Source organism: Rhodnius prolixus, unplaced genomic scaffold, assembly GCF_049639745.1.
Source record: "Rhodnius prolixus isolate KJV_2025 unplaced genomic scaffold, Rpr scaffold_1, whole genome shotgun sequence".
Classification (NCBI taxonomy): Eukaryota; Metazoa; Arthropoda; class Insecta; order Hemiptera; family Reduviidae; genus Rhodnius; species Rhodnius prolixus.
Window position 1 is genome coordinate 20,501,149 of NW_027411581.1, and position 26,946 is coordinate 20,528,094.

The 26,946-nt window shown below is 33.5% G+C and overlaps 1 protein-coding gene across 2 annotated transcripts in view; it reads right to left on the reverse strand.

Annotated features, from left to right (window-relative positions):
* Positions 1–26,946, reverse strand: part of LOC141447485 (uncharacterized) — a 46,385-nt gene that overhangs the window by 10,225 nt on the left and 9,214 nt on the right. For both annotated transcript variants that reach the window (XM_074115102.1, XM_074115092.1), the window contains exons 2-19: positions 14,273–14,395; positions 9,799–9,929; positions 9,596–9,722; positions 8,612–8,746; positions 8,388–8,531; positions 8,158–8,246; positions 7,741–7,942; positions 7,202–7,362; positions 6,537–6,642; positions 6,183–6,305; positions 3,812–4,017; positions 3,111–3,210; positions 2,844–3,029; positions 2,450–2,598; positions 2,019–2,123; positions 1,797–1,932; positions 1,224–1,361; positions 84–263 (exon numbers count right to left, since the gene is read on the reverse strand). In XM_074115102.1, coding sequence (XP_073971203.1) covers positions 84–263; positions 1,224–1,361; positions 1,797–1,932; positions 2,019–2,123; positions 2,450–2,598; positions 2,844–3,029; positions 3,111–3,210; positions 3,812–4,017; positions 6,183–6,305; positions 6,537–6,642; positions 7,202–7,362; positions 7,741–7,942; positions 8,158–8,246; positions 8,388–8,531; positions 8,612–8,746; positions 9,596–9,722; positions 9,799–9,929; positions 14,273–14,389 — 2,535 coding nt within the window. In that variant the 5' untranslated portion in view covers positions 14,390–14,395. The remainder of the gene's footprint in view (positions 1–83; positions 264–1,223; positions 1,362–1,796; positions 1,933–2,018; positions 2,124–2,449; positions 2,599–2,843; positions 3,030–3,110; positions 3,211–3,811; positions 4,018–6,182; positions 6,306–6,536; positions 6,643–7,201; positions 7,363–7,740; positions 7,943–8,157; positions 8,247–8,387; positions 8,532–8,611; positions 8,747–9,595; positions 9,723–9,798; positions 9,930–14,272; positions 14,396–26,946) is intronic.

The following is a 26,946-nucleotide window of genomic DNA, read 5'->3' on the forward strand; positions in this document are numbered from 1 at the left end:
TATCTAATTTATTATATTTATCACAAAATATAGGTTTCTTTTTGGTTTACAGCGGAATTTCTATTATAAACAAAATTATTTACCTGGAGATTAGAAATGCTGAGAGGATCATTAATATGAGGTTCTCCTCCACTTCTCCAGTGATAAAGGCCTGGGTTCCCAAGGACGAAATTATCACCATCATTATATGCTAAATAGTGCCTTTCATAAGTATCATTAGCCAAAATCTCGAATGTAACCCCAGCTATCCTAGAAGGGGTTCCCTAGAATAAATAAAAAATAAAATATTTATTTTTTGATAACTTATTTACTTTACTCAGGCTTCTCCCGAATGTTGCCTGCAAGGATCTCATCCTTCCAGATCTTTTTGCCCAGGCAATCACTGTTTTGTAGACCCTAGTCGGCCACAACCACCTGGGTACACTTTTGTCAATCCAACCTTGGTCTCCCTTTCTGGTTCTGTTAAAGGATGGTACATCTCCTGGGCCTCCTGTCATTTTCTATTCTCAGTGTGTGTCTGTACCATGTTAAGGGCTTTTTGATAGATTAGGTCTATTATATTGTCCTCTATTTCCATGAGCCTTCCTATTGTTTTGGACCTTAGCTATCCGTTGTGCTCTTGAGCATCGTGTCGTGTCCAGGTTCCACTTCCTTACAGCAATATACACTCTCCACGATGGGCTTACAAATTTGTATTTTATTATTTTTTTATTGTAACCGATTTATGGATTCCTCAAAATGAAATATAACATTCTTATGGGTTTTCGTACATTCTGGGCATGGGATTCTGTAACTTTATTTGAAAAGCTATCCTTAGGATTATACATCCCAAATATTTATTGCTTTCCGTTTTTCTGGGCTTTTAATGGTTCAATCTGGGGACTGGACATCCTCCTCGTTACCTCCTACTACCATATTCTGTCTTATCAAAATTTATCTCTAGCCCCAGATTACCTTCTTTGGCTAAATTATTTACTATGAAAATCATATCGTCACTGTTCTAGGCTAGTACCATTGTTGACTGATTAAACAAATTAAATTAAAATTCCTTCTTTAAGCTTGTTGTAGGCCGCGATAGATAAACAGTAGCGGCAATAGTTTTCAAATGTTTTTTTTAAGAAGACTGAATAATAAGAAACAATCGATTGCACGAATACAGTACTTGATTAGTAAAGAGTGAAGTTAAACTCATTCCTAAAGGACAATTCTTGTTTTATAACTACCTTGAAACACTTGTTGATAACTTCATCTGCTAATCCAATGGCCTCAAAAATTTGTGCTCCTTTGTATGACTGCAATGTCGAAATTCCCATTTTTGCCATTACCTTTGCAATTCCCCTTTCCATTGCTTCAGAATAATTCTGAGGAAATTCAAGTTACATTAAATTACTATTTGCATAAATTAAAAGAGGGTGTAGTACATTTAGAATTTGTCAGCAAAATATGTTTATAATAATAATTGCATCTGCTATTGTTAAAAGCTTCAAGGGCAAAAATAATTGAAAAAATAAAATAAATAGTGCAGTAATGCTTTTCTCAAAACCAATTTGTCAAATCAACATTTTCAGGTCTCATTGAAATCTCTTTTTTATTTTTTACTAGTTTGGTAATTGGATTTGAAGTCCCACCTGCAAATCAAGTGACTACTTTACTCAAATGGGCAGTGTACCTAAATCATTTAAAAGCAAGGTTAAATAATAATTTTGGGAACACCCAGGAGCAGTTTTCTGAAGAAGTTCTAGCATTAATGAAGAGTAGATAAATTAGTAATAACTTATTTAATTATGTTGTATTACTTGATAAAGTATTTGGTCGGTCAAAGAAGAATCAATAACACCCTCAGTTCTTAAACTTTTCACCATTTCAAATACAAGGTAAGGACAGATTCCATCTGCACCATAACCTAACAGGACGCACATATGATGAACTTCCCTAAAAACAATTTTATTTTGTTAAAATTCAACTTTATTTCAAGTTATACTTTTATTTCTGTTAACTACAAGAACATTTTTCGCTACCTCGCTTCCCCAGTTTCCAGAATAAGGCCCACTTTCATTCTCAGCCGCGTTTCTATTAGATGATGATGTACAGCCCCTAGTGCTAATAACATGCTCAATGGTACTCTGGAAAAAATAAAATGAAATGAATGGATCTCCAACTAAAAAGTGTTAAGAACAAAGTAACTTAATTTTGCATAAGAAAATGAAATTAAATATTTAAAATATCTCTCACCGCATTTACCTTTCTTTTTTTAAAGTAATGCTAGGGCAGCCATTAATTCTCCAAAATTAATAAAACTATGCCTCATTTAAGAATACGTTTCAAGAGTGGAAAACTTTTAACTCCTAAACAACATAGCTTACAAACAACAACATAAACTACGAAATAAAACCATACATAAAAACTTGTACAGAGAGAATCAATAATAAATTAAAATCTTGCTAATTACCTGTCAACGCCTGCTTTCCTGTCACTTAACACAATGAGTTGATAACCGGTTTCAGCAGCTTTGTAAGCCTCATCACAGATTCTATTTAATGTAGTAGCTAATCCTCCTGGTCCCTCTTCCTTATCGAAAGTTATATCAATGACAAAAGTCTGTAAAAAAAAGCGTAGAAAACTCGGATATTGTTGAAAGGATTATTTTAGAGCAACAAATTTGCTTTATTCAATGGGAAACCACAGAGCCCACTCTACCAAATATAATTTTATCTTTTATTAAAGATTTAAATCCATATCACGCTAAATTTTTTTCATTTAGACAAAACTGTGAAATATAATAAGATCTATATCTTGTACTATTATTATAATCTTAATACTATAATTGTAATAGAAAAATATACCTTCCAGTCACGATGGGTATTTAATTTGAGGATTTCTAAGTCTGGAAGAGATATTATCGGATGAGGCAGGAAAAGCCGATGACACTGTACAGCACTAGGTTCTAAAATATTTGCTTCCGGCCCAATAGGGCATAACAGGGACATTACCACTTTCTCACGGAACGGATCAATGGGAGGATTTGTTACCTATAAAACAAGCCATATAAAAAATATTTCATTCAGATTAACAATATAAAAAAATTACCTTCATAAATTTTAAAAATTTACCTGGGCGAACAACTGTTTAAAATAATCGTAGAGAAGTGGTTGAAACTGTGATAAACAGGCAAAAGGTGCATCATTACCCATGGAACCTAGAGCTTCTTTTCTGTTGAAAGATTACCATTTTAATTTTTTTTAATGAAAAACTTTATGATCAGGTTTAAAATAATTTTTTACATTTTTATGTTTTAAAATCAATTTAAAGCAACAATAATTGAATAGTAGAAAGTTATGAACTGCCCTGAAAACTAATTAAAAGTGCCCATTAAGGCATTTCAAGGAGAAACAACAATAATGTGCACATATGTCTTGACTTATTTTTGGATTCTATTTCTCATTAATATAGCAATTTATCGTATAGATAAATTTAAAAAATATATATTAATAATAATAATGTTTATTTACAAACTGTACATATGTACACAAAGTTGAAATAATACAGAAATTGAGGTTTCAAGCTTAGCGCCTATATACACTCATCAAATTATATTTAGTTCAGACTAAAGGAATCATATTTACACATTAAGGAAAAAATTTAATGAATGCAGAATTATTATTGTAGATGGTAATTCTAAAAATGTTAATGTAAGTTCAGTCACAAAGTTGCCTTTTGTTTATTTATCAGTATTACAATTAAAGAGCACTATTTTAGGCGGAATTAGGTCTTAATAGTTTCTTTAAGAGGGAAAAATGAATTAATAGTTTACTTAGTTTTCATCATCGGCAGGATGAGCATGTTGATGGTTTCTATGGTATAATTGAACAATGACAATCTGCGATCACCACCCCAAATTCTGCTAATTTCTTCCTTCGGCAGTGATGATATAATTTCTGGAGTAATGTTTCCATTAACACTAAATCCTTCGCTACTACTATCAACTTTAGATGCTTTTCTTATTTCTCGCATTGTTATCTGAAACAATTTAGTAAGGATTTTTTTTCTGGTAATTAAATGAACGAGCGAATTTAGCTGTAAAATAAAAAGTTCAATTTTTTAATAGAAGTAACATAAAAAGAAAAAGTTTGAAATTGCTCCCGCATGTCTTGTTTTTTTTAATGGAATAGCTGCAAATCTAATGTCTAAAAATATTCTACATTACAGATAACATGCAAAATTAAATCAAAACACCAAAAAAATAAAAATATTTGTTTTAATCCTATATGATTATTAGCCATTTTAGTTTGATTTAATATACATTTTAATTGAGGGGTAAGGGAACTAATAATTTTCCAATTTTAGGATAGTATGTTAAACTGACTCCTTATAGGAATTGTAGTTCAAAAGAATTTGTATTATAGAACGTTTTCAAAAGAACATCATTTTATACCTTATTTGACAATCTTTTTCTACAATAAAACAATTTTCGTTATTAACAAAAATCAAACCAAAAACGAAAATTTGGTCACGCAGAAAGTTTCAAGAGTTTATAAGGGCAACAAAAATTTAGTTTGGAACACTTACTGTTTTCGACTTTAAATTAATGTTTTGTACATTAGTAATTTATTTTTAGAGCGAACTATGTAAATTTTGTGTTCAGAGCAACCAAACTTTACAAGTTTCTATTGAAAAAGAAATTTTCAAAATTGTTCTCTGAAATGTGAACAAACAAAAAACGCTTCTACATTCATGGTGCCAAACGCAATTATATAATCGTCACATGCAAAATGATTACAATAAATAAATAAACGTGTAAGAGAGATATTTGTTCAAATTTCAAGACTTTCTGCCTGACCATGTGCAATGAGAGGTATAAAATTGTGCATCAGGATAAACAAAATCCGGTGCAAAAAGATAATTACAAAAAAAAAATGGTTTTGTGCAAAAACATAACATCAATAAACTCACCGTCTGTTTTTTTTAGCCATTATTCAGATTCACCAACGGAGAGCATATAAATATTCGGGAATAAGACAATTAAATTATTAGTAAAGTATATTGAAAAATACATTAAAAATGGTTTAAATAAACAATTATTAGTAGAAATATATATTTTGCTATTTGAATTTCTTAATGTTACAAACAAATTTACTTTAAATAAAATTGAATGAAACTCAGTCCATTTCCCAAGTTAAAAGCAAAGATCCCAACGATACAATGTAATTTTAAAAAACCCAAAAGATGCAACTTACCCACCCTTCGATGAATAAATTAAAATCCAACTTTTTGGGCATTATTACGTACCAAATGTGAGGAATTATTAATTTTCTGAAATTTCATTCATAAACCTTCTTCTACATACCAGTATAGGTAGTTCCGAACATAATACTACTACCATAAATAAAAATAAAATAGTGAATCACGATATAAGAAAAGTCGCAGATAATCAATCTTAGTATTCTGCATTTTTACTATGATATCTTTAGATGTTCAAGATTTTGGCAGAAATCTGTCCAAGGGAAGTGCATTTACGGACCAATTTATTACCTACTTATTACAAATTTTGGCAAGCCAAATGGATGGATCCATAAATAATTTAACAATTATAATATAACAATATTATATTTATAATTATAAAATTCAATATTAGTACAAAAATTATTAGATTGGAATATACATTTAGAATTGTAATAATTTACGAAAGAGAAAGTCGAGTTATTGTTCACACCAGATGTTATAATACTGATATGATATTTTCATTTATTAATTTTTTTAATTTAAAGCGCGTCAACATCTGAAGTCGTTGGCGCCCGGAACGTTTTTCAGTGCACTGCTGGTCTCAGGACTGTTTCTCTCGTTGCAGTCATCACTATCCATCACTGCATAAGAAGCTTTAAGAAGATTAGGAAGAGAAAATCTAAGGGCCAGCAACAATAATCCGGGTTCTCTGTGTTGGAATCCAGAATGCGCTAACCACTTCCCTCTTATAATTATTGTTATTATCTAGCTCTAAGTTCTTGTTTTTATTTTATTCTTAAAACATTTGCAACTTTGTTGAACTGTCAGAGAAGAAAGTTTTTTTTTTTTTAATCGCCCATGTGGATTTGCAATATCCTGAACTACACATTAGTACTTACTACGCATTAACTAAAAACTTCAATTATTATTTTAAAGCGCGGATATGTACCGTGACAACATACCTGCTCAGCTAGCCATTCTGAATGGTTTCTACTATTTGCTATTTCCAGTTTAAGTTCAACGTCTTGTATAATTTTTTTCTCTTTTGTATCAACTAAAAGCATTCTCCCAGGTTTTAAACGACTCTGAAACAAAACAATATAAAAGTTTATCTTATTCATTTTAAAAATTCAGTTACTCCTTTGTGCTAACAGAATTGAGTTGACCCACTCTTAGTGTACTTCTTTTTAACTCAGCTTTGGAGTTATTTAAATAGAGCAACCTAGGATACAGAAATTGGGACAAACACTCAGGACTTTGATCATTATTTATGCAAATTCAAAACAATAAATATCAAAACTGTAAATCATACATACTTTCAACTTTACATTAGACGGATCAGTATCGTAAACTCCAACTTCTGAAGCCATAACCATAATGTTGTCCTCCATTACATAGAATCGAGAAGGTCGAAGTCCATTTCTAAATGATGTTTAAATATGTAAATTTCAGTATGTATCAAATTAAGAATATTTATATTAAAATTTGTAATAAATATATAGGAAAAGAGAAAAAGAAGGATAGAATCGGAGAAGAAGGGGAGGAAAAAAGGATATTAGAAAGAGAAATTCGCTTGAGTTAAGCAGTTATTAGCAACTTGCACCACTTGATGACGTTCTTTGGTTTTAAGTAGTACACAGTTGTTTGAAGGAATTCGTTTTTAAGGTTGCTAAGTTACGGATATTTTTTGGTTCTTTTAGGAATAGTTGACATTGGGAGATTATAAGAGAACATTCCATTTGGATGGTACGAGATTTTTGTTGTTTTTTAAAAAGTTTATGTTGTATTCATTGAATCTGTTGGACTGAGCTGTAATTTCGAAAGCTGAATGAAGCACTGATTTGTGAAGTTATTGGAAGAGAAAATTGAGAGCTACTAGACTAGGCTGAGATCGAACCAGGGAGGCCAAGCTACTTTCTTTTAGATTTTGATTAGTTAATTATATTGTTAGTATATTATTAGTTACTGTAGTTAATCATACCTATCAAGAATGGCACCAACATATCTGCCATCAGTGAAGGTCAAAAGAGCTGGTCCATCCCACGGTTCCATAGTGCAAGCTGCCCATTTATAAAAATCTCGTTTTTCTTTATTCATTGTTTTATCATTTTGCCAAGCTTCGGGCACCATTGTCATAACTGCCTGAAAAATTTGTAAAATTTAAATATATGTTTACCAAGATTTTCTACATCTTTGGAAGCCAGATGTATATATCAGTACCTCGGAGGTACACAACACCATAGTGTTGTGACATATCACATTTTTAATTTTTTACAGGAAAGCAAATGAAAGATTTTTTCGCGGTTATTCTTACTTATAGGCCCACGGGAGTTATTTTGCTCAAATCTTTGGTGGATAATAAGTAACATAGATACACGTTAACAGATGGTTGTGTAATAAAAAAAAACAATAATTTTGTATTAGAAAGATTAAAAAAATAAATTTTGAAATAATGGACTCAGTGTTGTATACCTCCAAGGTACTATTTATATATTTAATAAATGTGTTCATTATAAAAACCTCAGGCAAACTTCTGTCACCAGCCATTGTCAGAAATTCCAAAACGCAATCTAAACTTCCAGAATCAGACAAATTAGGCTCAACAACGGGATATAATTCTTTGAGATTATCAATATAACGACTCTTCATCACACCTTCTCTAGCCTTCATAAAATTTACATTTCCTCTTAATGTATTTATTTCACCATTGTGAGCCAAACATCTAAAATTGATTAGTTTAGAATAATTTTTATTTATTTATTTAGTAATTTACAATCTTTATAAATATATACAATAAGTAAATAGGAGGTAAATAAGATGAACTGGTGCGGGAAGAGGAGGAGGAGAGAAACTACCCAACAGTAGCACTCTCTAAATGAACCATAAATTTTAAATTCACATATTAAGATTTCCGATAATACAAGAAGAAAGAACTACCTTAAAGGATGTGCCCTTTCCCAGCTGGGAAATGTATTTGTAGAAAATCTTGTATGTACTAATGCCAAATAAGCTACGAATTCTGGGCGCTGAAATATAATATCTACATTAGTAATTACCAAATTTTCTCTATAATTACAATAAAAATTATTGAATTCTATTCTATTTGATTCTAAATTCAAATATTCTATTTAAATACTATATGTTGAGTTTACAATAATGCAGCTTACCTTAAGGTCTGCAAAATATTCCCAAAGCTGATCTGACGTGAATTGACCTTTATAAACAATAATAGAATCAGACAATGAACAAATATAAAAACGAACTCCAGGTTTTGGAATAGTATGTGTAGCTCTTTTTCGCAAAATCCAGATCTTCAAAATAAAATAAATAAAAATATTACGATTTTTCTCTAAATTTTTTTAATTAACCACAATAATAACATTATATTTACTTGTCTTTTAAATGTTTCTTCCCCAGGATAATCATCTTCGTAAGTTAAAAATACCTGTCTCATAAATGGTTCGCTATTTCTAGCAACTTCACCAATGCCTGCACTGCATGTCGGAACAGTTCTCCAAGCTATGACCTGTTGGGGGGAAAAAACAATTAAAAATAATAGTTACAAAATATTGTAACAATTAGAGACAGATTTATTCAGAAATGATTAATTTGACTGACAATGTTGAAGTTTTGTTTGCCGAGGTGAGCGTTAATTCTAGCTTGACATGACAAAGGCCTTGACAGAAAGATCGCATTTTTATTTTTGGCAAAATATATTTAGTCTGAAGATTTTGACGAAGATATTGGTTTACGCTGTGCCGTATTGCTGAAGTAAATAGAATGTTAAATAATAAACATTCAAATCTATATCCTCAGCAGACTTTTATGTTTAGTGCACGAGTGCAAAGTAAGGCTTGCCGATAGGTGCACAGTAAACAGAAAGATAAGTCATGAACATTCAAATCTACAACCTTAAAAGGCTTTGTGTTTAGCGCACGAGTGCAAAGTTAGGCTTTATGACAATTCAGTTTAATTACTTATTCAACAAAAATCCAGCAATGTTTGGGTTTTAGTAAACATGGATAACGCGGTACGGTCACAAGAAAACAAAAACTACAGTCCCATAAGTGATTTATTTCTTTTTTTACGCGAAACTTTCGAATTATATAGAACAAGTCCAACCTTAGTCTAAATAAAAGAAGTATAGAAAGTCAAATGAATGTACAATTTCAAATATCTGAAAAAGATTTATGAAACCGTACAAAAAAATTATAAGTATTTATTACAAACAAATATTTTGCTTTTTGTACTTCTTTTACCTTAATCTGCGGTCGGATTTAACGTTTCGCACGTAAAAATAATTTAAAAAAATAATTTTTGAGACTGTAATTTTTAATTTATTTTAATTCTTATACTCTAGGTGTGAATAACAAACCTTCAACTTATAAAGCTTAGCCAATTCATCGAAGGCTGCTTCACTTTCAGAATGGTGCACTTTATCTAGATAAAAAAAGCCAGTTGCATATGCACCTAATGGTGGCAATTCAATACTTTGTTGCTCCCTAAAAATAAAGAATTTTATCAAATAAAAGCATACATTTATTAACATTATAATTAAGCATGCTACTAAATAATTACCTTAATTCACTGGCGTAGAAGGAATGTGGAATGGAGGTAAGAACTCCGGCGCCATCACCTGTATCATTATCACAGGCACATGCACCACGGTGGTTCATCCGTTTGGCAAGTTTCTCTGCATCTCTAACAATCTGAAATTAGACGGTTATGTATAAAATGTTCAATTATTCCAAATAAATTTATTAAGTTTATATTTTATTACTTTATCAAATTAATTATACTCGTTATAATTAACGTAAAAAATTAAAATTAATCTTATATTAGATGCTTGGTCTTCATCTGGATATTGCTGCTCCAAGGTAGGGTCCAACATTTCCATAGCTTTCAACGCTGTTGTCATCCGTTTTCCTATTTCCAGATTCGACGCACCATCCAATATTAGAGATACGAACCAAGGTACTTGAAGTTCAGTACTTTTTTCAATCTGTGGCCACCGATCATACACTTGTTAACAGGGTTATGTTTCAATTAAAACCATTAGACACAAGACAGTACATTTTATACTGACGTGGTACTTCAGGAGAAGATATCCAACCATAACCCTTTCGCCAAAATTCTCTCCAATCGAATTTCTTTGGAAAATAAACAGTACCCACAGAGAGAAAGAGAGACCATTTCACAAAAACCTTTTAGAAATCAACTCAGGGGATCGATCTTAAGACTATTTCCGAAATAGATTCGGTATCCAAAATTTTGCCACGATCGCAATTATTTTCCTAACCTAGATAGAGAATTCCAATTAAAGTAAAAAATTCTTTAAAAAAACACTTCAGAAACGGTTATATCTAACCGATTGACACATAAATATTGCTAATATTACGATACATCTATTATCTGAAATAATTACTCAGATTGTCGAGACAGTGCCAAGGTTAAGAGGACTGTTTACAAACTGATAATATTAATAGTATAATAATAATAATAATATTATTATCTATTTCATTAATAACTGATGGAGATATAAAAGATACATTAACTCATCCATAATTAGCCTATCTTTACCTTCTCTTATACCTCGTAGATTTTTCGAATGAAACCCTCTTTAAAGAAAAGTCTAATGGACGTCCTGAGATAGAGCGATTCCGAAAAACACGTGTCGTTTCACCTTGTTGACTCTATCAAAACTTAATTTTCATTTCAAATATATGACCTACATTCATTTTAAAGTGAATCTATTTTTCGAACTAGTAATTAATATTTATCAAGAAAATTATTTTATCTTTTGTGTGTAATTATAAAATTAAAAATTAATTAATATTCCAAGTTTTTTTACTAGAAATAAAAAGAAAAAAAAATATTTCCAGTAAAAGGCAAAATAATTTTTTGACTTTATATTCTAAAGAGAAAAATTATATTCTTAAAAGAAAAGGGCATTTTGCGATCATGGTAAATTATAGAAATTTAGAATGAATATTAATGGTTTAATTTTTAATCCTCCGGAATACTAGTTAATAGGAATACTACTGCGGAAAGGGATTCTTTTCTTATGAATGTAAAATATCACGAGTAAGAAGACACTACGAACTTCCGTAATTGTTGAACAGAGGCTCAGATTACTCACAAATAAAAAAGTATGTCATTTCAAAAGATATTGTAAGGATAGAAATTTGAACTCACTCTTAACCAAAATTAATTTTTTAATTTTTTTTTAACAAATTAAATTGAATATTAGTTTGAAGTCATTATCTAAATTTTTGATAAAATTATCGCTAAGAAAGTTTCGCAAAAACGTCCTACGAACACTAGTTCAAGGCTGTACTATTAGTATAAGAATTATGTTTTTTATTATTGATTTCGTCATTATTACTTCTTTTTTTTTTGAGAGAGAATGTTTATCTGCTCAACAAAAGGGACGTAAACGTTTTTTGGAAGGTCATATTTATGACCATGATCTCCCGCACTAGAGCGAAAAGAAGACTAAACCATTAATATTTTCACAAGGCGTAATAAGTTTATCAGATTGCTTATCGGGAAAAAAAACCGCGTGAAAAGAAATTTATTAATAAATCGATTGCTGCAATTCAGAATGTTGATATTTTCTTGTTTTATTCATTGCCGCTGAGAATAATGTTTGATCTAATAATAAGAATGATTAATAAAAGAAAAGAGAGATGTGTTTTGGAGTTTCAGCAAATTGAAAACGAAAGAAGATTACTAGATTTACATTTAAAAGAAACTTTAGAATGGAAACATCGAATATGTGGAGAAGAAGGGACCATTTATTGAAAAAAAATGACTAGATGTTTGGTTATTTTGTATAATCTGGTATTTTGTCTTAAGGAAAAAGGCTAACAAGGATATTCAAAACAACTATTTCGCTTTTGAATCTGAACTACTTTAATCCATATCAGTTTTTTGTTCCGGCTAGTTTGGGCGACACTAAACCGGTTGGTAACTGCGCTTCGGATAAAACCAGTTAGACCTGAAATTAGGTTTGATAACATAGTATAGTACATACAAAGCCCTTTTGTGTATTTCAAGAGGGAGGTCCAGGGCTCGCTGAAACATATGAGTCTAGGTAAATGAATATTAAAATATACTTAGAGCTCTCGTTTCTAAAAATAAAAGTTTGACACAGAGAGTGAAGACTTTTCCTTTCAGTTGTCAACCTCTAGTTACGTTTAATTTTGCGCCCAGGGTAAATTTTATGAAATAGATGGGCTTCTTGCTACTAGTAGGTCTTCAATCATATTAACACATACGTAATAGGCGCAAATTATAACTTAGGATCTTTCAGCAGAATTTACTAATGGACCTTTGTTATTAGAACTAAGATTACTGAGATTAATCATTACTTTGTTAAACTGCTTCACAGCTCTTTGGCTGAGTAGAACATGCAGTCCTAAAATTTGTTCTTACAAAGATAGCATATTTCGTTAAAAATTTATTGTAAACTTCGTCCATAATGTGGTGAAAAATCGTTTGTAATTCAGAATCTACTTAACGTGTTAAGTCTTCTAATGTATTATTCTTGTTATCTATCCCAAAGGGTTCTTTACGTCGTGTCCCAGCTTAATAGATGAGTTGTAATTTTCTCATACATATTTTCACATCGAAAAAGAATCTTTTTTTTTTTTTGGTGAGTTCAAAAAACAAAATTTAGTGTACATCTGCAGTAGTTTAGGCCCTGATAATGAATCAGTCAGTCAGGATTCATTTTTATTAATATAATAGATAAATTAAGGATTCAAAATTAGCCTGGAATCGGTCAAATAAAAACAACAACTCGTCTTTTAGGCAACGTTTCGACAATTATATTGTCTGTAACTCATAGATAAATGTGTTTTTAAGTTTATTAAATACATTTTTTCCAATTACTAAAATATTTACTGTAAAAACGATCATAATGTTTACAGAATAATAATAAACTTAAAACGCACAGTTATTAGCACAAAGATAATGCAGAAGGCAAATCGCAATGAAACTGAAATTCAAGCTGTTTTCAGGTACTTCCTTGGCAAAGAAACTTTTAACAAAAATTAAGCAATAAATTAGGTGGATGCAAGGAGATATTTAAAAAAATAAATAAATAACAAGGAATGATTTAGAAATGGATTAAATACAGTGATTAACGAGTGTTAAGAAAACAAAATTAAGGGATAATTTGATTAACCCCAGATATGATTAAAGAAACTACTAGACTGCTTCAAAAAAACAGCAAAAAACAATAGTAAAGCAGATAAGAAAATATAAAGTACCAGAAGGTGTCATCTATTTTAATTTCAAGGCCAAGTTGTTACTTTTCTGTACACTAAAACAGAAATGCAACCTTTTTTTTTACTAAAAACTGATCGTCTTTAAGCAAGTTTCACTAACAATCTTAAAAAATTATTTACTATTAGACAATAATTTTAAAACGTTATCTTAATTATTTTTTTTTAAATTTATTATTGAGAAATTTTCTACCAACTCGAAATTGTAACATTTCATTTAATCCAATTAATTTAATTGAGAGAACTCATAAATTCAAAATCCCCTTAGTAAAAAAAGGCCTTTAGAGAGAATTAAACCCAACTACCCTAGTCAACCTAGTTCCAGAAATGGAAGTGTAACTTCTGTACCAGAGATTTTGGACGGTAACTTAAGGAACGGTACCATGAGGAGTTTCCCAAACGGAATGTAAAGTCCAAGCTTTCTGCGATTCCATTTGTAGCAGCACTTTGGATGGCAAGTTTCCAGATATCTAGTGATCCTTAGCAATATTAAGGAATAACAAGTAACCGAGGAAAAGAAATTTCCGGTATGCGATTTTGGATAAAACATAATATCCTGAACATCAATCGATAAGCTTGCTGAAGATATTACCGTTTTCTGAAGAAAGTGATGAATAATCTCAAAAGAAAATTGGAAATCCGAAGTGGTCAAAAACAAGCTGACAAGCTGTGGCCACAGGATCATGGACAGGAAAACTTTTTAAAATAATTATAACGACAACAACTCTGCTACCAAATTGATTTGATTTATTTATACTTACTTTGTGAGAACGCTGTCCATCTATAGACACGATAAAACCAACTCCGCAAGCATCCTTCTCAAAGGCTGGATCGTACAGGCCTTCCTTCTGTGGCGGGTTCCACGCCTCTCTGGTCATTTAGACCTAGAAAGTAATTCGTTTTAGATTAAATATCATACAATCATTCTTTTATAATACAATAATGCTATTTTTCCTTGCTGCTCTGATGGGTCCCACAATTTAATTATTAAAATTTGTCCACATTGATGTTAATGTTACAAAAAAAAAAAGGTAATTTAAATATGAACACAAACCAAAAAAAATTGAAAACGTCTTAAGATTGTGAAAAGTATGGCATTTTGGTAATAAAGTACATCTAATCTTTTACTTATTTTTTTTTTTTTTTTTTTTTTTTTATGATTTAAGGCGCGTCAACATCTAAGGTTATTGGCGCCCGGAGCTTTTTTCAGTGCACTGCCGGCCTCCGGACAGTGTTCTCTCGTTACAGACAACACTGTCCATCACCGAACAGTGAGCTGTAAGAAGCTCCTAGGAAGAGAAAATCTAAGGGTCAGCTGCTGGATTCGAACCCGGGACCTCCGCGTGGGAGTCCAGCATGCTAACCTCATAGCTAATCCCTTCCCTCTTTTCTTTTACTTATTGTTCTGAAAACTATGGTCTCGTGGTTTATACTCTAATATGTCCAAAATTGAACTTCATGTTAAATATAATGGAAAACGTTTGGTTATATAAGGCAACTTTGAGCCGTAACTTTATAGCTTTGAGAATGAGTTATTCCCAAGTGGTTGGAACACTAGCTCAGAGCAACTCCTAATATTGCACACATTTATGTCAAAGGCTGTTCTTATTTCAAAATTCAACCACATATCTTATCCTAAAACATTGTATTTTTGATTTTAGACGCTTTGTCAATATAAGTGTGGATTTTTTTTCCCCGTAACTGTATCATTCTATTGGATTTGTTCGATTGGATTTTCAAAATAAATAAACTTTTCATTCTTTACTGCATCAATTAAAATCACTCGGGTTTTAAAGATTTTTTTTGCGTAAAAAAAACACACGCATTTTGCAGACTTAAAGCACGCAGATGGTGAATTATCGTTGACAAGATCACGGCTAAATTCACGGAACGTTTAATGGTACAGTTGCAAGTATTCGCTATTACAGTTTACGTCATAAATGCTGATTACTAAGGATAGAGCAAGAAAGGATTTTTTGAATCACACTTGAAGAGCCCGCTGCATAGAAAGAGTCAACTTGTTTATTATCTTCGGAAAGGGTTCGTGGCATGATAGAGGATAGTAATGTTAGAGAAATGCACTATTTTTTTTAGATCTATAGATCTATTTATAGAGTTTTTCTCAACCGTATGCAAGCATTATTTATGTAACAGGGGGTACGTATTAAGACCTTTAGTAAGGATTGTAGGTGTGTATAATAAGTAAGGTTATAATAAGTATAATAAGTAAGGTGGAACAACACTTCAAGTTTAAAAGAGTTAGATTGTAGTCAACTAATATTCAAAATATAATTAAATTTAAAAAAATGTGGTTAGGTCCTCAGTGATGAATTAAATCGACGATATCATTAAATTCTTTGGCACCATTTCCGAAAAAATCTGACAACTAAAAAAAAAAGACTCTCTGAGAAGCAAATTGCACTTTGGAGTACTACGAGGATACGTCCTCTCAATTGCTAATCATGTCAAACCAGATTTAATGAAGGAACTCCAGATTTGAGGCATATTTGGTGCGGCACATCCACAAGAAGATAACTCAGATTCAGATGGGCCCGAAACCAAACTAATTTTTAAAATATTTTGTTTATTTCTAGATTTTTAAATTATACATAATATACATATTAAAGAAGTGTGTATAAAAAGGAAAAAAACTAAGTGACATGTTTAAATAGGTTAAATAGTTAGATAAGAGGGTGACCCCAAGTAAAATATAAAGGACCCCTACGAACTCTCAAATTACGCACAAATAACGGAAAACTACTGAACATACTTGAAGAATATTTGACGCTGTTCATTATTATGTAACACACTATGATTTGCAAATGAACTAGCATTGATAAAAATATGTAGCAATTGTTCTAAACAAACCAAGTGCAAATATTTCCTACATTGTCGTCATTCAGTAAAAAATTCATTAAAAAATTAAACCATCAATATTATTGGAATAAATTATTTAGCAGAGATAATTATTTTTTTTTAAATAAAAAAAAGCATTATCAAATAAATATTTGTGTAACAATATGTTTCGTGCATCCTAAAAAAATACTCTTCCAGCTGAATGCCGGATGTATTTAAGAGAATTACATGTGCATATTAATCTGCATCAATACATCAGGTTAATAAAAATCATGCATGATATGTTCTATGGCTTTAGAGCTATTGTCTATTTTATTTAATACGAACAACATCTAAAAGGACATTAGTGTCAGCCAATACGTATCCAGTCTCCGGTCAATGTCCTCTCATTAGAGACGATTCCTCCCTATTACGAAACAGCAGGCTGTAAAGGCATCGGAAAGGCAGTCAGTCAAATGGGCATGAAACCCCGGGGCTGAGTCCAATGCACTTATTCTCTCCTGGGCTCACTCTTTCCATGCTAAATGTTTATCAACTGCATTCGGAAATGTCTTACCTGGCTGCAATCCAGGAACTCTGCAGCGATTTGAATAAGCGCCAAAAATTCACGTGAACACAGTGTAGTTTATTTTTAAAAATATTTTAAAGAATAATGATTAAAATTAGGCAAAAAAAGCATTGTATTGTTGTCAAAAGACGTACTAGAGAAAGGAAAAAAAATAGTACGAGGGTCGTTTGAAAAGTCCGTGCAAAAATAAAAACTACTTAATTTTTTGGGGTAAACCTTTTTTATTTTTCAACATAGTCTCCTTTTAGGCTTATACACTTCGTCCAACGCTGCTCTAGTTTGTTGATCCCTTCCGAATAATAGGATTTGTCCAAGTCTGAAAAATAGCCATTCGTTTCTGCAATCACCTCCTCGTTTGAATAAAATCTTTTTCCTGCCAGCCATTTCTTCATATTGGGCAACAAATAGTAGTCCGAGGGAGCCAAGTCTGTAGAATAGGGGGCATGTGAAACGAGTTGGAACCCTATTTCCATTAATTTTGCGACCACAACTGCTGAGGTGTGAGCTGGTGCGTTGTCGTGATGGAAAAGGACTTTTTTGTGGGGGTCCATTAACCTGGCGGCACTTTGGTTGAATTTTGGGACGAAACTTTTGCGCTGAGCACGAAACACATTGCGCTCTTATGCGCCACCAAGAAAAAATCTAAATTCGCAAAGGAAAAGCCACAATAAGCAATTAAAGTTTTTTTCCCGCCAAAAAAAATTTGACCGGATTTGATTGCAACTAACATCATTATGTTCAGTACTCTTTGCGCTCCATTGCGCCACTTTAAAAAATTCTGTAACTTTAATAATTACGGAGATATGGCCATTCAAAAGATCAAAGGAATTTGCCGCAAACCTTGAATTTCGACCCGGGACTTGGTATAGAACTAGAGGAGAGCTAGCGCCAGCTAGAACCACAAAAAAAATCTAATAAAATATGCACACATTAAGAAATATAAGGAATTAAAGTGCTAAAAAAAGCATTAACTTGGCGGCACTTTGGTGGAATTTTGGAGAAAAAATTATTGCACCCAGCTCAGAACACTTTGCGCTCCTATGCGCCACCAATGAAAAAGCTAGCGCCACTAAGGAAAAGCCTGAAATTTTCATTTAAAGTTACGCGCGAAATTTAAATTCAAAAAAAATTGTTCCTATTTGCGGGCAAATTGGTGCGGTTTTTTCCAAAATACCTAGCATTAGTGTTAGAAACGCTAGCCCCACACAGAAATTGCCAAAAATTAGCATATTTCTAAAGTAATTTACAAATTACTTAACAGATTTTCCCGCCAACTTACCATTAACTTGGCGGCACTTTGGTGGAATTTTGGGGAAAAAATTATTGCACCCTGCTCAGAACACTTTGCGCTCCTATGCGCCACCAATAAAAAAGCTAGCGCCACTCAGGAAAAGCCTCAATTTTCCATTTAAATTTACGCGCGAAATTTAAATTCAAATATAAATGGGTCCTATTTGCGGGCAAATTGGTGCGGTTTTTCCAAAATACCTAGCACTAGTATTAGAAAAGCTAGCCCCACACAGAAATTGCCAAAAATTAGCATATTTCTAAAGTAATTTGCAAATTACTTAACAGATTTTCCCGCCAACTTACCATTAACTTGGCGGCACTTTGGTGGAATTTTGGGGAAAAAATTATTGCACCCTGTTCGGAACACTTTGCGCTCCTATGCGCCACAAAAAGAAATTTTGAATTTACACTAATAGCTGAGATATTGATAATAAAAGATGCACGGACAGACGTAACCATTAAGTTGACGGCACATTGGTGGATTTTTGGAAAAAAAATTATTGCGCCAAGCTCGAAACACTTTGCAATGCCAATAAAAAGCCAGTAACACACCGGAAATGGTAAAAATTCGCCAATTATACGCCAAATATAACTTTAACCGGAAGTGCCCTAACTTGAATTGAAACTCATTCCATTTTGTTCAGGTTAGCTAGCGCCAATATGCGCCACAAAAAGAAATTTTGAATTTACACTAATAGCTGAGATATTGATAATAAAAGATGCACTTACTGACGTGACCATTAACTTGGCGGCACTTTGGTGGAATTTTGGGGGAAAAATTATTGCACCCTTTTCGGAACACTTTGCGCTCTTATGCGCCATCCATGAAAAAGCTAGCGCCACTAAGGAAAAGCCTCAATTTTCCAGTTAAAGTTACGCGCGAAATTTAAATTCAAATATAAATTAGTCCTATTTGCGGGCAAATTGGTGCGGTTTTTTCCAAAATACCTAGCATTAGTGTTAGAAACGCTAGCCCCACACAGAAATTGCCAAAAATTAGCATATTTCTAAAGTAATTTACAAATTACTCAACAGATTTTCCCGCCAACTTACCATTAACTTGGCGGCACTTTGGTGGAATTTTGGGGAAAAAATTATTGCACCCTGCTCAGAACACTTTGCGCTCCTATGCGCCACCAATAAAAAAGCTAGCGCCACTCAGGAAAAGCCTCAATTTTCCATTTAAAGTTACGCGCGAAATTTAAATTCAAATATAAATGGGTCCTATTTGCGGGCGAATTGGTGCGGTTATTTCCAAAATACCTAGCACTAGTATTAGAAAAGCTAGCCCCACACAGAAATTGCCAAAAATTAGCATATTTCTAAAGTAATTTGCAAATTACTTAACAGATTTTCCCGCCAACTTACCATTAACTTGGCGGCACTTTGGTGGAATTTTGGGGAAAAAATTATTGCACCCTGTTCGGAACACTTTGCGCTCCTATGCGCCACAAAAAGAAATTTTGAATTTACACTAATAGCTGAGATATTGATAATAAAAGATGCACGGACAGACGTAACCATTAAGTTGACGGCACATTGGTGGATTTTTGGAAAAAAAATTATTGCGCCAAGCTTGAAACACTTTGCAATGCCAATAAAAAGCCAGTAACACACCGGAAATGGTAAAAATTCGCTAATTATACGCCAAATATAACTTTGACCGGAAGTGCCCTAAATTGAATTGAAACTCATTCCATTTTGTTCAGGTTAGCTAGCGCCAATATGCGCCACAAAAAGAAATTTTGAATTTACACTAATAGCTGAGATATTGATAATAAAAGATGCACTTACTGACGTGACCATTAACTTGGCGGCACTTTGGTGGAATTTTGGGGAAAAAATTATTGCACCCTTTTTGGAACACTTTGCGCACTTATGCGCCATCCATGAAAAAGCTAGCGCCGCTAAGGAAAAGCCTCAATTTTCCAGTTAAAGTTACGCGCGAAATTTAAATTCAAATATAAATGGGTCCTATTTGCGGGCAAATTGGTGCGGTTTTTTCCAAAATACCTAACATTAGTGTTAGAAACGCTTAGCCCCACACAGAAATTGCCAAAAATTAGCATATTTCTAAAGTAATTTGCAAATTACTTAACAGATTTTCCCGCCAACTTACCATTAACTTGGCGGCACTTTGGTGGAATTTTGGGGAAAAAATTATTGCACCCTGTTCGGAACCCTTTGCGCTCCTATGCGCCACCAATAGAAAAGCTAGCGCCACTTAGGAAAAGCATCAATTTTCCATTTAAAGTTATGCGCGAAATTTAAATTCAAATATAAATGGGTCCTATTTGCGGGCAAATTGGTGCGGTATTTTCTAAAATACCTAGCACTAGTATTAGAAAAGCTAGCCCCACACAGAAATTGCCAAAAATTAGCATATTTCTAAAGTAATTTGCAAATTACTTAACAGATTTTCCCGCCAACTTACCATTAACTTGGCGGCACTTTGGTGGAATTTTGGGGAAAAAATTATTGCACCCTGTTCGGAACACTTTGCGCTCCTATGCGCCACAAAAAGAAATTTTGAATTTACACTAATAGCTGAGATATTGATAATAAAAGATGCACGGACAGACGTAACCATTAAGTTGACGGCACATTGGTGGATTTTTGGAAAAAAAATTATTGCGCCAAGCTCGAAACACTTTGCAATGCCAATAAAAAGCCAGTAACACACCGGAAATGGTAAAAATTCACCAATTATACGCCAAATATAACTTTAACCGGAATTGGTGAATTTTTACCATTTCCGGTGTGTTACTGGCTTTTTATTGGCATTGCAAAGTGTTTCGAGCTTGGCGCAATAATTTTTTTTCCAAAAATCCACCAATGTGCCGTCAACTTAATGGTTACGTCTGTCCGTGCATCTTTTATTATCAATATCTCAGCTATTAGGGTAAATTCAAAATTTCTTTTTGTGGCGCATATTGGCGCTAGCTAACCTGAACAAAATGGAATGAGTTTCAATTCAATTTAGGGCACTTCCGGTTAAAGTTATATTTGGCGTATAATTGGCGAATTTTTACCATTTCCGGTGTGTTACTGGCTTTTTATTGGCATTGCAAAGTGTTTCGAGCTTGGCGCAATAATTTTTTTTCCAAAAATCCACCAATGTGCCGTCAACTTAATGGTTACGGCTGTCCGTGCATCTTTTATTATCAATATCTCAGCTTTTAGGGTAAATTCAAAATTTCTTTTTGTGGCGCATATTGGCGCTAGCTAACCTGAACAAAATGGAATGAGTTTCAATTCAATTTAGGGCACTTCCGGTTAAAGTTATATTTGGCGTATAATTGGCGAATTTTTACCATTTCCGGTGTGTTACTGGCTTTTTATTGGCATTGCAAAGTGTTTCGAGCTTGGCGCAATAATTTTTTTTCCAAAAATCCACCAATGTGCCGTCAACTTAATGGTTACGTCTGTCCGTGCATCTTTTATTATCAATATCTCAGCTATTAGGGTAAATTCAAAATTTCTTTTTGTGGCGCATATTGGCGCTAGCTAACCTTAACAAAATCGAATGAGTTTCAATTCAATTTAGGGCACTTCCGGTTAAAGTTATATTTGGCGTATAATTAGCGAATTTTTACCATTTCCGGTGTGTTACTGGCTTTTTATTGGCATTGCAAAGTGTTTCAAGCTTGGCGCAATAATTTTTTTTCCAAAAATCCACCAATGTGCCGTCAACTTAATGGTTACGTCTGTCCGTGCATCTTTTATTATCAATATCTCAGCTATTAGTTTAAATTCAAAATTTCTTTTTGTGGCGCATAAGAGCGCAAAGTGTTCCGAACAGGGTGCAATAATTTTTTCCCCAAAATTCCACCAAAGTGCCGCCAAGTTAATGGTAAGTTGGCGGGAAAATCTGTTAAGTAATTTGCAAATTACTTTAGAAATATGCTAATTTTTGGCAATTTCTGTGTGGGGCTAGCTTTTCTAATACTAGTGCTAGGTATTTTGGAAATAACCGCACCAATTCGCCCGCAAATAGGACCCATTTATATTTGAATTTAAATTTCGCGCGTAACTTTAAATGGAAAATTGAGGCTTTTCCTGAGTGGCGCTAGCTTTTTTATTGGTGGCGCATAGGAGCGCAAAGTGTTCTGAGCAGGGTGCAATAATTTTTTCCCCAAAATTCCACCAAAGTGCCGCCAAGTTAATGGTCACGTCAGTAAGTGCATCTTTTATTATCAATATCTCAGCTATTAGTGTAAATTCCAAATTTCTTTTTGTGGCGCATATTGGCGCTAGCTAACCTGAACAAAATGGAATGAGTTTCAATTCAATTTAGGGCACTTCCGGTCAAAGTTATATTTGGCGTATAATTAGCGAATTTTTACCATTTCCGGTGTGTTACTGGCTTTTTATTGGCATTGCAAAGTGTTTCGAGCTTGGCGCAATAATTTTTTTCCCAAAAATCCACCAATGTGCCGTCAACTTAATGGTTACGTCTGTCCGTGCATTTTTTATTATCAATATCTCAGCTATTAGGGTAAATTCAAAATTTCTTTTTGAGGCGCATATTGGCGCTAGCTAACCTGAACAAAATGGAATGAGTTTCAATTCAATTTAGGGCACTTCCGGTTAAAGTTATATTTGGCGTATAATTGGCGAATTTTTACCATTTCCGGTGTGTTACTGGCTTTTTATTGGCATTGCAAAGTGTTTCGAGCTTAGCGCAATAATTTTTTTTCCAAAAATCCACCAATGTGCCGTCAACTTAATGGTTACGTCTGTCCGTGCATCTTTTATTATCAATATCTCAGCTATTAGGGTAAATTCAAAATTTCTTCTTGTGGCGCATATTGGCGCTAGCTACCCTTAACAAAATGGAATGAGTTTCAATTCAATTTAGGGCACTTCCGGTTAAAGTTATATTTGGCGTATAATTAGCGAATTTTTACCATTTCTAGTGTGTTACTGGCTTTTTATTGGCATTGCAAAGTGTTTCAAGCTTGGCGCAATAATTTTTTTTCCAAAAATCCACCAATGTGCCGTCAACTTAATGGTTACGTCTGTCCGTGCATCTTTTATTATCAATATCTCAGCTATTAGTGTAAATTCAAAATTTCTTTTTGTGGCGCATAGGAGCGCAAAGTGTTCTGAACAGGGTGCAATAATTTTTTCCCCAAAATTCCACCAAAGTGCCGCCAAGTTAATGGTAAGTTGGCGGGAAAATCTGTTAAGTAATTTGTAAATTACTTTAGAAATATGCTAATTTTTGGCAATTTCTGTGTGGGGCTAGCGTTTCTAACACTAATGCTAGGTATTTTGGAAAAAACCGCACCAATTTGCCCGCAAATAGGAACCATTTTTTTTGAATTTAAATTTCGCGCGTAACTTTAAATGAAAATTTCAGGCTTTTCCTTAGTGGCGCTAGCTTTTTTATTGGTGGCGCATAGGAGCGCAAAGTGTTCTGAGCAGGGTGCAATAATTTTTTCCCCAAAATTCCACCAAAGTGCCGCCAAGTTAATGGTAAGTTGGCGGGAAAATCTGTTAAGTAATTTGTAAATTACTTTAGAAATATGCTAATTTTTGGCAATTTCTGTGTGGGGCTAGCGTTTCTAACACTAATGCTAGGTATTTTGGAAAAAACCGCACCAATTTGCCCGCAAATAGGAACCATTTTTTTTGAATTTAAATTTCGCGCGTAACTTTAAATGAAAATTTCAGGCTTTTCCTTAGTGGCGCTAGCTTTTTCATTGGTGGCGCATAGGAGCGCAAAGTGTTCCGAACAGGGTGCAATAATTTTTTCCCCAAAATTCCACCAAAGTGCCGCCAAGTTAATGCTTTTTTTAGCACTTTAATTCCTTATATTTCTTAATGTGTGCATATTTTATTAGATTTTTTTTGTGGTTCTAGCTGGCGCTAGCTCTCCTCTAGTTGTATACCAAGTCCCGGGTCGAAATTCAAGGTTTGCGGCAAATTCCTTTGATCTTTTGAATGGCCATATCTCCGTAATTATTAAAGTTACAGAATTTTTTAAAGTGGCGCAATAGAGCGCAAAGAGTACTGAACATAATGATGTTAGTTGCAATCAAATCCAGTCAAATTTTTTTTGGCGGGAAAAAAACTTTAATTGCTTATTGTGGCTTTTCCTTTGCGAATTTAGATTTTTTCTTGGTGGCGCATAAGAGCGCAATGTGTTTCGAGCTCAGCGCAAAAGTTTCGTCCCAAAATTCAACCAAAGTGCCGCCAGGTTAATGGACCCTTTTTGTGGGCCAATCGTGGGCGTTTTTCTTGCAGCTCGGTTTTCAAACGGTCCAATAACGATGAATAATATGCACCTGTAATAGTTTTACCCTTTTCCAGATAGTCGATGAGGATTATTCCTTGCGAATCCCAAAAGACAGTCGCCAATCTTTCCGGCCGAAGGAACGATCTTCGCCTTTTTTGGCGCAGATTCCCCCTTGGTAACCCATTGTTTAGGTTGTTCTTTGGTCTCAGGAGTGTAGTGATGCACCCATGTTTCATCCACAGTGACGAAACGACGCTTAAAGTCCTGCGGATTCTTCTGAAACAGCTGCAAACCGTCCTTGCAACACTTCACACGATTTCGTTTTTGGTCAAGCGTGAGCAATCGCGGCACCCATCTTGCGGATAGCTTTGTCATGTCCAAATGTTGATGCAAAATATTATGTACCCGTTCATTCGAGATGCCCACAGCACTAGCAATCTCACGCACCTTCACTCTTCTGACATCCATCACCATATCATGGATTTTATCAATGATTTCTGGAGTAGTAACCTCAACAGGGCGTCCAGAACGTTCAGCGTCACTTGTGCCCATATGGCCACTCCGAAAATTTTGAAACCACTTATAAACTGTTCTAATCGAAGGTGCAGAGTCACCATAATGTTTATCAAGCTTCTCTTTAGTCTCCTGAGGCGTTTTGCCTTTCATAAAGTAGTGTTTAATCAACACACGAAATTCTTTTTCGTCCATTTTTTGAAAATCACTCGACTTCCTCGATTCAAACGAATGCCAAACACAAAGAAATAGACCGATCTGGCTGAAACTTGGTGTGTGTTCTTCCAAGAGATGCTGCTAACTAAACATAACCTCAATACGCGCCAGTAGTGCTATCTCTCTGACTTTGCACGGACTTTTCAAACGACCCTCGTAAAGTGATGCGTATATTTTCAGGTGGGGCTAACGTCTAATTACCAAATTAGGTGTCCTGGACGGGGGCGGAAGCAGATTCTTTACTATTAATACCTTTCTAACGAATAAAAATTAGGCCCGTGCGGAATTTGAACCAAAGATAAGACACCCCACTTGTAAATCCACTCAACTGTTGATATAAAACTATCTAGAATTTAATATTTATTTATTTAAAAATCAAATTATGTCAAATTGCTCAAAAACTTCAGTCACAAAAAACCTTTATAAGTAAAAAAAAAAACTAAGTTCACTGTTCAGAGAAAATTATGTTCTTTTTTTTTCCTCACAACCAAAAATAGCTTATTACAGAACGTTAAAATAGATAACTTATCTATAGCGCTAACTTATATTCATTCATGTTAAAGAACTCTTCATAACCAACTATTTATAGCAATAAATAAATATCTGTCCAACTATTTATAGCAATAAATAAATATCTGTTTACAAAAAAAAAAACAGCAAGAAACCCACATATTAAATTACCCTTGATTTGACATAATAAAAAGAACAATCGAAGACGTAAATATAGAAGGACAACTCGTCTTGTTTGCGTTTTTATCTCCAATTAGATGCGATTAAGAAAAAGATTTAAAAAAAAATCATTTTCACGAACGGTACACGTGGCTTCTGTCTGCAGACTTCTTGAAGAATAATAATATTTATATTGTTAAAGTAAATAATAATAATTTGTAATGATAACGCGAAAATGGGTTTATATATAAATTTTATCTAGAGTGAACGGCTTACATTATCGCCCAATATTAGTAAACATAGTGGAGAATTAATTAGTTTTTTTTTTTTTTTTTTTTTGGCGCATCAACAGCTGAGGTCATTAGCGCCCGGAGCTTTTTCCAGTGCACTGCCGGCCTCCGGACAGTGTTCTCTCGTTACAGACAACACTGTCCATCACCGGACAGTGAGCTGTAAGAAGCTCCTAGGAAGAGAAAATCTAAGGGTCAGCTGCTGGATTCGAACCCGGGACCTCCGCGTGGGAGTCCAGTATGCTAACCTCATAGCTAATCCCTTCCCTAGAATTAATTAGTAATTTATTCCCAGTTTATACATATATTACATAACCGCTTATTAATAGGTCTTGAAGTTACATAAACTAGTTATGCGCAAAATGCAATAATTGAGACTTCTAACACAGATTAAGTAAAAATGAGATAAACTTTACACTAATTTTGTATATAGAATTCTGACTTTTGAATATGAAATTCACAAACAATCAGCTCATTCAATAGCAGATTCGTAGTTTAAACATAATTATCAATCATCATAGCCTAGCTATTTTTTATTTTTAAACCTTTTAAGGCTTTTTTTGTGCAACGAAGAAAGTCTCGTAAAGACAAGAGCAATAATATGGCTTCTTAAGGCTACTTATTTGCTTAATTTTCATACTAATAACCTTCTCCTAGAATATGTGATTTCCAGTCAGAAATTATTCGAGAAATTGTGGTACAAATCAATGAAACCTAAAATCTCAACCGGACGAATCAACTAGGAATGAACCAAACTCTAAGAAGTCCTACGACGTGTTGCAACAAAAA